Source organism: Entamoeba invadens (assembly GCF_000330505.1).
Source record: "Entamoeba invadens IP1 unplaced genomic scaffold scaff_1105074725685, whole genome shotgun sequence".
Lineage (NCBI taxonomy): Eukaryota > Evosea > Mastigamoebida > Endamoebidae > Entamoeba > Entamoeba invadens.
In genome coordinates this window covers 22605-31579 of record NW_004443547.1, presented here as the reverse complement: position 1 = coordinate 31579, position 8975 = coordinate 22605, and the positions used below count along the sequence as shown (strand labels likewise).

Genomic DNA, 8975 nt, shown 5'->3' with positions numbered 1-8975 from the left:
GGTGTGGCTTTCTCCCTTGGTGTTACTTTCTCCCCATTCTTTATGTTGTTTTTTTGATAAAATATTCGTTTTGTAATTATTTTAAGGGATTAATTTATTAATATATTAATGATTGTTATAAATTATATTTTTGACTTTCTAAAGAAAACAAATTTTGTTTTTTTTGAACTGAAATAAATAAAATGTTAACTTTTTTTATTTTGTGATTTTTGAAAGTGATCACTTTATAACGTTAAAGTGTTGTTTTTGAATTAATAAAAATTTATATTACAATCATCATGTGTTTAGTGTTCACGTTTATAGCAGCAATTATATCAAGTTATAAAAAGAATGGTTTAGTCATATTAATCACAATTGGATATTTTATGTGTTATTAATTATTTTCATAATTAATTATAAAACATTTTACAAAGTGAACATATTTCATTCACCAATAAACATTTTCGGAATCAAAAACTATTGTTTTAATGTCTTTAATTACATTAACAATATTATAAATGCCGTAAATATCATCTTATTAATTAAACATGTCAAGACTATCAGGTTATCACATTATGATAGTTTCAAAATACTTCAATACAATTGAAGATTTTATTAAATTGGAACATGTCTGCAACAAATTTAAAAGCAATATGGAGAAATTCCATTTTAACCCAATTCCACTGACTTACAAAACAGTTAGTTATTTCCCTAACATCGAAACACTTCACTTGTGGAATGAAGAAGATGAAAATTTTGGTAATGGACTTTTTCTCAGGCCCTTAAACTTTGGATTTCATAGAGATATCAACAAGAATAACAAAGATGAAAAGAAAATGGACTTCTATCGAGTTATTGTGTGGTTCAATGTAGATTATAGTACTGTGAACAATAACTATAAAAATATCATATTCAGAAATGTGACGTACACTAAAATTGACAGGCAACAATTTGGCAATGTTATTCCACCAAGTGTCACATCACTTGGGGAATATTGTTTTGGTTGTTGTTCAGCTTTGAATAATGTTGTTATTCCATCGAATGTTACTTCACTTGGGGAATATTGTTTTTATGAGTGTACAAATCTTAGCAGTATCACATTACCTTTGACTGTTTTATCATTTGGTGATAAATGTTTTTATGGGTGTAACAATTTGGTTAATGTGATAACGCGGATGTGTATTGTGTTATTTAATTATCTTTGTTATTTTAGATCTACCAGCTTAAGTAGCATGTCATTGTAATTCAACATAAGTTAATATTTCTATTTTTTAATTTATTGTGTTTTTTACAATGTGGAGAATGGATAATTATAAAAAGACAAGATACCAAATAAAATGAAATCTCCAAAAGAAAAGATGTTTCAAGCAAAAAAACATAAATGAAACCTTGTAAAAAAAATGAAGATATAATTGTAACATAATTTAAAAAAAATATTTGATTGATTATTTCATTTATAAAAAGGTTGGAAAGTCAACAAAAAAATCAATCAATTTGTTTTGTCATTTAATTATTAAAACAGTTATTCTAAATTTATAAAAACAAATAATAGTTTAGAACCTTTTATTTGTATTATCTAAAATATAATAAATAAATAATCCTTTATTATCTTTGTTATTTTTGCTTATTTATATTTTCAATGTATACGACTTTTTTTATTCACTAAGTAAAAAATGTAGGCATCTTTTGTACTTCATATCTTTGAAAAACTTCAAATTTTTGAAAAAAAGGACAAAGCCAACTGTTGATGTTGGCTTTGTCAACATCAACAGTTGTAAAGTAAACTTTAGAAAAATAATTTTTATCTCAAGGGCAACTAAACAACATTCTAACAAGTTGGACATTAGTAGCAAAAAAAATCACACCAATTTACTGATGTTCAGAAAATATTTGTATAAGTTAGCAAAGTTTACAATTTACATTTTTTCATTTTGTTTCTTTAAAAAAACACTTAAAATGACTAAGATTTAAAAAGTCATTTTTTTAAATTTTTGATGTTGAAAAAGTATTAAAAAAAACAATTTTGTTAATTTTATTTTTGTGGGCTCATAAATGTTTTGTGTAGTTTACCTTAAAATACAATTAAATTAAATATTTAATTAAAATTAAAGAAAATGTTAAACTTAAAAATGAAAAAAAATAATTGTAAAAATGACAAAAAAATATTACTTTGTGTATTTTTATTATTTAATTTTTTTAATAAAAAAATAATTCTTTTTTTCAATGTTTTTTAATTTCCTAAAAATCAAAATTATTATAATTTTAGTTTTATTTCTTAAAAACTAATCATTTTTAAATTATAATTCTTACACACCTCAAATATATATCGGCATAAAACAATTAATTATTTACACACATTTTACCTCTAAAACATCCGATTTCCATAGACCACTCGAGTCACGCCCACGTTGATTGTGTATAAGACAAAGAAAAAAAAACCAAAATATTCATTCAATATGCTTGCGAATACAACGAGTCCTATTCCTCCCGAAGCATTTGTCTCGACAGAAACTTTTATAGTTCACACCTCGAAGTCTGAATATCTTGGACAAAGCATTCACAACCTCACTGGTTATCCAGTCATTCCAATTATCTACAAAAAATTCCAAGATGGTGAGTCGTATTACCGTATTAACATCCCCGAGAGAACTTCATTAGTTGGGCGTAATGTAGTGATTGTATCTTCAATAGTTGATGACATGGAGTTATTAGAAGTTGTTAGAATAGGTGGAGAACTTTCCGAATTAGGCACCAAACGAAGAATCTTTGTGATTCCATATTTGATGTACTCCACTATGGAAAGAGCTGTTAAACCTGGCGAAGTAGTTACATGTAAATCGACGGTAAGGATGTTATGTGGTATTCCCTCTTCTGGACTTGGTAATCTCTTTATGTTGATGGACCTTCACACAAGTGGTATTATTCATTACTTCGAGGGTACCGTACAGGCTATGGAGTTATATGCGGAACCCGTCTTAGAAGCTACCATAGCTCAAAACATTGACTTCAATGAGCCTTGCATATTTGGCTCGGCCGATTTGGGACGACCCCTTTGGGTTGAAACCTTTGCTAACAAATTCAATGTCGGAATGGCTTTCATTCGAAAGAGTCGATCGTTTGAAGATACACATGTTGTTGGAGAACCTATAGGTGACGTTAAAGGAAAGCATGTGATCATTTACGATGACATGACAAGAACGGCTGGAACATTAATTAAGGCGTGTAACGCTTATTTGGACAATGGTGCTAAAAAAGTGACTGCTGTGTTGACTCATTTGTGTCTTATTGATGAAGTTGTCATTCAATCTGTTATTGACTCAAGACTCGATAAGGTCATTGCTACTAATACTAGTGTGAGAACACAATTGCCTAAGATACAGAACTCAAAGAAGTTCATCATATGCGATGTCTCACCTGTCTTCGCAAATCAAATCAAAGCCTGCCTTTCACACATCTAAAACACTTTTTACTGTGTTATTTTCTTGATATGCAATACTTTTTTAAGTGTATTTGTTTACTCTAAATGAAAGATTTTTTGTCTAAGATTTTTTGTCATTTTCGAATCAAAGGAAAATAGGGAAATAACATGACTTTTTTGTCGTTTTTTTATTCTAAAATAAATAATTCAAAAAATAAATATTTTATAGTAAAATATAGAATTTATTTTTAGTTTTTTGTCTTTTTTTTTTAGAGAACTTTTCTTTATTTCTATTTTCTATTTTGTAAGGGATGATTTTTAAATATTAAATTACAAATACATTTTTTAATAATATTAAAATTTATTTTAAAACCCGAAAATATCCTTTTTAGTAGTTTTAAAAAATAGAAAAAACATAAAATAGTTAACTTTAATTTTATCGTCAATTTTTTTTATTTTCATCAAAAGTAATTTACCAACAAAAAAAAATAATAGTAATAATTCCATTAATTAACTATAAAAATGTATTAAAAATTGAAATACTAAAACAAACTATAATAAACTTAATAAATAATCATCAAAAAAACAATCCAATTTATTTTATTTTTAAAAAACAGCAACTTTATTTTTATACGAATTCACAACAGTTTTTCTATTCTATTATAATCAAACAACATTGGACAATAATTGAATTATTATTATATCAAAATTAAGAAGAACTATACTTTCTGTCACAAGAAAAGAAAATATTGAGTTCGAACATAAAAAGAAGACCGCAGACAATGAAAGTTGTTGGGTGTGTTGATTACCAGGCGGAATACCCTGAGACGCTTTCGTTTAGGAAAGGTGATGAGATCACGGTACGTACTGTTAACTCTGATGGAGTATGGAGTGGCAATTTGAATGGCACATTTGGACTCTTTCATGTCTCTTTAGCGACTTTTGCAGACCCTCCTCTTTTCCAGTTTGTAAGTATTAATAATACCAATTTCATATATAAATAGGTGTCGATATATTTCTGTTCTTAATAATAACAATAATAAGATTCAAATTCTCAATAACAGAGCACGAGTTATTGAAAAGTACCAACCACCAAATGTTGAGTGTTTGTGGGTATTTGAAGGGGATGTTGTAACTGTATATGACATAACAGATGATGGATGGTCTTATTGTTCAAGAGGGTTTTATTATGGATATGTCCCCACTAATTTACTACAGAAAATAGTGAAAGAGCCACAGAAGAAGCCCAAAGTAACTCGAGCAAATATGATGACATTAGCTTGTTTGTTCTATTTCTATAACTTCTTCTCAATTTAATATTAATATTACAGACCAACAACCAACGATTTTACCATGTCGATGTATTGCACGATACGACTACATCAAAAACAGCGAGAAGGAAATTTCATTTTTGGAAGACGACGAGATGATCTGTTTTTCTGGCGACTCGAAGTGGGTGTACGTTCGTCACCAATTTAATGGGTGGGGGTACATCCCTTCAAGTTATGTTATCTTTGAGAAGTACATGTATGACGACCAAGTTGAGAGTTATGGGATAGTGTTATATGACTATGTTGATGACTCACGATTCCACTTATGTGCCAAAACTGGAGATATAGTATATGTTGAAAGGGTATTAGGTTCATGGGCGATCTGTAAAATAGAGTTTGAGAAGAATGATTATCGGAAATTTATCTTTCCATTTTCATATCTCACGTGGCTCAATGAAGATGATTTTAAGATTGAGGAAAGCACTGGATTTATTATGAAAGATTTTGAACCAAATGGGAATGGAGAGTTATCTGTAACTAACAACCAATTTGTTGTGATTTTATTACAACGAGAGAAGTGGAGTTTAGTGAAAATTATCGACCAAAAGAGTTACAAAGTTGATGAGAACAAAGAGGAGACTTTATGTGAAAGAGTTGGATATGTCCCTACAAAGTACATTAGTGAAGTTGAAGATGGCGAAGAAATAGTTGTGATCACTAAAACGCAGAAGAACACAAACAATTATGAATTTGTCGAACATGACTTCTGGAAAATAGCACAGAAACAAGACAATACACTTCAATTGAAACGAGGAGACGTCATTCAAGACGCAGAACTCTCATTTTGTGCTATCAATAAATTCTCAAAGCCGAAACGAAAAGATTACTTGGAGGCAATGGAACGCCTCCGCACAGAGACAAAAACACGAGAAGAAAATCGAACAAAAAAAGACACCGAAGAAAAACAACTCCGAGAGGAAAAGTTTAAAGAGAAGAAAAAAGTGGAGCAACGCGAGTTCATTCGAAAGGCCTTTGGCAGGAAAAATTACCAAAATTACAAACGTTCCAGTTGCGACGACTTGCGTTCAAATTTGGAACAAATGAAATTGATCGGAGAGGAGTCACAGAAGTCTTCAGACTGTTTGCAGTATACCAAGAAGGAAACTTCGTTATCTCCGCAAATACAAGACACAAGTAAACAAGAGTTTGAAAGGAAGAGTAGCGGAGAAACCAGTCCAGCAGTGACAGTCGACTTCAACCAAACTTTAGCTGAAAAGGTAGAACAAGAAATATTAATCGAACCAATCCAGCACAAACCTACTCCAGTGATGCGAATGAGTATATTTGATACCAAAAAAAGAGGGACCTTTGGGAAGAAAGTAACACCTCATGTCGATGAACCAATGCTAAAAGCACTTTCTGGTGCTCAAACTATTCCTCAACAAGACATCCCAGTGGCCAAACCAATTGCCAAACAATGGAAAGCGACAGCTCCTTCAACTCTTAATGAGGGTAAAGAGAAAACAGCGAACACTCCAAGTCCTACTCAGTTCACAAATCAGCTTGAAAAAGTAGTCGAAGTCTCAGAACAAGTGCTTGTGAGTCGAAAAGTGTTTGATGACTTAATCGCGCAAAATGAGGAACTTAAACAACGTGTTCTTGACATGGAGAATTCACAGAAGAGTCTTCTTCAACTTGTTGATGACTTAAAAAAGGAAGTTCAGAAGATGGAAGGCAGCAAAGAGTGACGTCTTGATGCAAAGTGTTAAATTATTATTTCTTACTAATTGGTCTAAGACGTACGAATAGAAAAAGTCCTTCAAAAATGCATTAAGAAGCGTTCTGAATTAATCCTTTCCCCATTGTTTCACTTCAGCACCTTCTAAAGGCTCACACTTTAAATCCTTTTTCCCAATATCCCCCCAATTGGTACTCAATGATGTCCCTCCACTCTGTTGATAACTTTTGTTCATTGCTCGTTGTTGTTCCGGGGTTGCATTGGAATAGAGCTGTTTAAAAAAATCCTCGGGACTCTCATTTTTGGGGTCCGTCTTAAGCTCTTCATCTAACTGTTTGTTAACAGCGTCCCAGTCTTTTGTCACTACTGTTGGGTGATGCTGTATTGCGTCTTGAGTTAAGTTGTCCCAATTCGAATTGTCACTCTTTTTCAATTTGATTTCGACTTTCACTCGGCCGACAGTGAAAGTCGAAAGCGTTGGTTGGTATGACCCATACAAATTCATAAAGGTTTGTACGATGTCTTTGTCATTATTCTTGACAGTTATTACAACGTCCTTCTCGTTGAAACTCACTGCGATGTTTTCTTTGGTCGTTTTAATAAAAAGGTCGATGGTGACAAAGTCCCTGGACTGATACCAATCGTATCGTAAACTCATTGTAATTTTTAGTTTTTTGTTCAAGTTGTAATTCAGATATTGAATAATTAATTCAAACTATTTTAATTGAATCGGTTGTGCATGAAAATAACAAATACAGTGATATTATAATTATATCAAGACAACGTGGCCGAGTGGTCCAAGGCGTATGACTCGAAATCATTTCTCATTTGAGGCGTAGGTTCAAATCCTGCCGTTGTCGTTTTTATTTTTTAATTTTTTTAGAATTAAAAAATTAAAATTAAAAATTGAAAAAACAAAAAATGCATTTGCCGGGACTCGAACCCGGATCTCCACCTTGGAAGGGTGGAATTCTGCCCTTAGACCACAAATGCTTCTTGATTAAACAAATAAAACATATTTGTTATTATCATTTATCATTAGTATTATATTTCAACACATTGTTAATAAAATTGCATTGTTAAGAGTTCTTTCTTTCATGAATAATCACTTCATATTAACCTTACGAAGTGAAAACTGTATAATTTATATCCTTGATTTTTTTACTTAAAATAAGTCACTTTTTTTTATTTTTGTATTTGAACTAAAAAGATCTTAAATTAAGAACTGCGTGTCACAAACCAATTTAAATAATGAAAAATTGATAAATTCCGAAACGCTCTAATGAAAATTCATGTGTATGTCTCGTAACAGCAAGTGTTGACTATTTTGAACACATGGAAAATAGGAAACATTGGGTCTGTAAAGACCAGTAGTTTGCGCGAAAACTAATCGATTTCGTGTTTTGAATTTATTTTTAATTATTCTAAAAATAAATTATGATCTAGATAAAACTTATCCAGATTTCACCTTCCCACAAAAAAAGTTGATTCAGTTGACTTGCTAAGGTTAATATATTGTGTCTATTTATCAACAATACTTTTTATTAATTAACATTATTTATTAAAAAAATAAAATGGTCCCGGCGGGGATCGAACCCACGACCCTCGCATAACTCTATTCTATAAGTACGATGCACTACCGACTGTGCTACGGGGCCTTATGTATTTAGTATTTCCAATTATAATTTGTTATGTATCAGTTGTTAATTGATTTATAATTAAATTGTAAAACATCCAAAAATTCGATTAACCCTTTATACCATTTGAAATGTTTTTTTTAGATATTGATATAAGAAAACAATTGTTATTATTTAATAATAACCACTTTTGTTGTTTGAAATTTTTTTGATCAACAATCATTCTCAAAAATACATAAACAAAGTGCCTTTGTAATTATTGTTATTATTATTAAAAAAAATAATAAAAAAGATCATTTGTTCTATTTTTGAAATAGAATATATTTCAAAAATAAGACAATTATTAATTGTTTTATTATTATTTTATTGTTTAATTAAAACAAAATCTATTTATATAATAGAATATTCATTAAATTATTCAAAGTGGTCAAATTATTTTTAAAAAAAAGTACATTTTGTATTACAATCCCTAAACTAAAGTTGTAAAAACATATTTTAAAATTTTGTTGTTTGATAAGAACAAATTAATTTTTTCTTATTGAAATAGTCATTAATAGACCAAACAAAGGTTTTTATTACCTTAACACTTTAAATAACATTGAACATAATTCAACTGGTCTAAAAATCGGGAAATCTCGAGTTTATTAAATAAATTTCCGTTTTTTTAGAGTTTATAATATGTGTATAAACAATACACAAGCTAAAAAAGGAAAATCATCAATAATTGTATTAATATCCCTGTAAAAACAGGGATATTAAACCAAAACAAAAATAAAGGTTTTTATTACTTTAATAACCAATCCAATTTAATACTAATATTAATAAAAAACTTTTTTAATTCATCATTTCCTATTGAATGATGAGTTTTTAAACCATTGGTAAGTTTCTTACAAATTAAGCACAAGTAAAATAAACTTATTTAATCTAATTAG

At 29.8% G+C, this 8975-nt stretch overlaps 4 protein-coding genes across 4 annotated transcripts; 3 read left to right on the top strand and 1 right to left on the bottom strand.

Moving 5' to 3' along the window:
* Positions 1 to 278: 278 nt before the first annotated feature.
* Positions 279 to 1223, top strand: EIN_386500 (hypothetical protein; the record flags this gene model as incomplete). Its single annotated transcript, XM_004258709.1, has 3 exons — positions 279 to 369; positions 414 to 560; positions 589 to 1223. 3 exons carry the CDS (start codon positions 279 to 281, stop codon positions 1221 to 1223), a joined length of 873 nt encoding a protein of 290 aa, XP_004258757.1.
* Positions 1224 to 2435: 1212 nt separating this feature from the next.
* EIN_386490 (ribose-phosphate pyrophosphokinase, putative) lies at positions 2436 to 3437 on the top strand (the record flags this gene model as incomplete). Its single annotated transcript, XM_004258708.1, has 1 exon — positions 2436 to 3437. The coding sequence occupies one exon, from the start codon at positions 2436 to 2438 to the stop codon at positions 3435 to 3437; it is 1002 nt and encodes a 333-aa protein (XP_004258756.1).
* Positions 3438 to 4179: 742 nt separating this feature from the next.
* On the top strand, positions 4180 to 6416 carry EIN_386480 (hypothetical protein; the record flags this gene model as incomplete). The annotated part of the gene is made up of 3 exons (XM_004258707.1): positions 4180 to 4361; positions 4462 to 4679; positions 4729 to 6416. 3 exons carry the CDS (start codon positions 4180 to 4182, stop codon positions 6414 to 6416), a joined length of 2088 nt encoding a protein of 695 aa, XP_004258755.1.
* Positions 6417 to 6515: 99 nt separating this feature from the next.
* EIN_386470 (chaperone binding protein, putative) lies at positions 6516 to 7064 on the bottom strand (the record flags this gene model as incomplete). The annotated part of the gene is made up of 1 exon (XM_004258706.1): positions 6516 to 7064. One exon carries the CDS (start codon positions 7062 to 7064, stop codon positions 6516 to 6518), a length of 549 nt encoding a protein of 182 aa, XP_004258754.1.
* Between the last annotated feature and the right edge of the window lie 1911 nt (positions 7065 to 8975).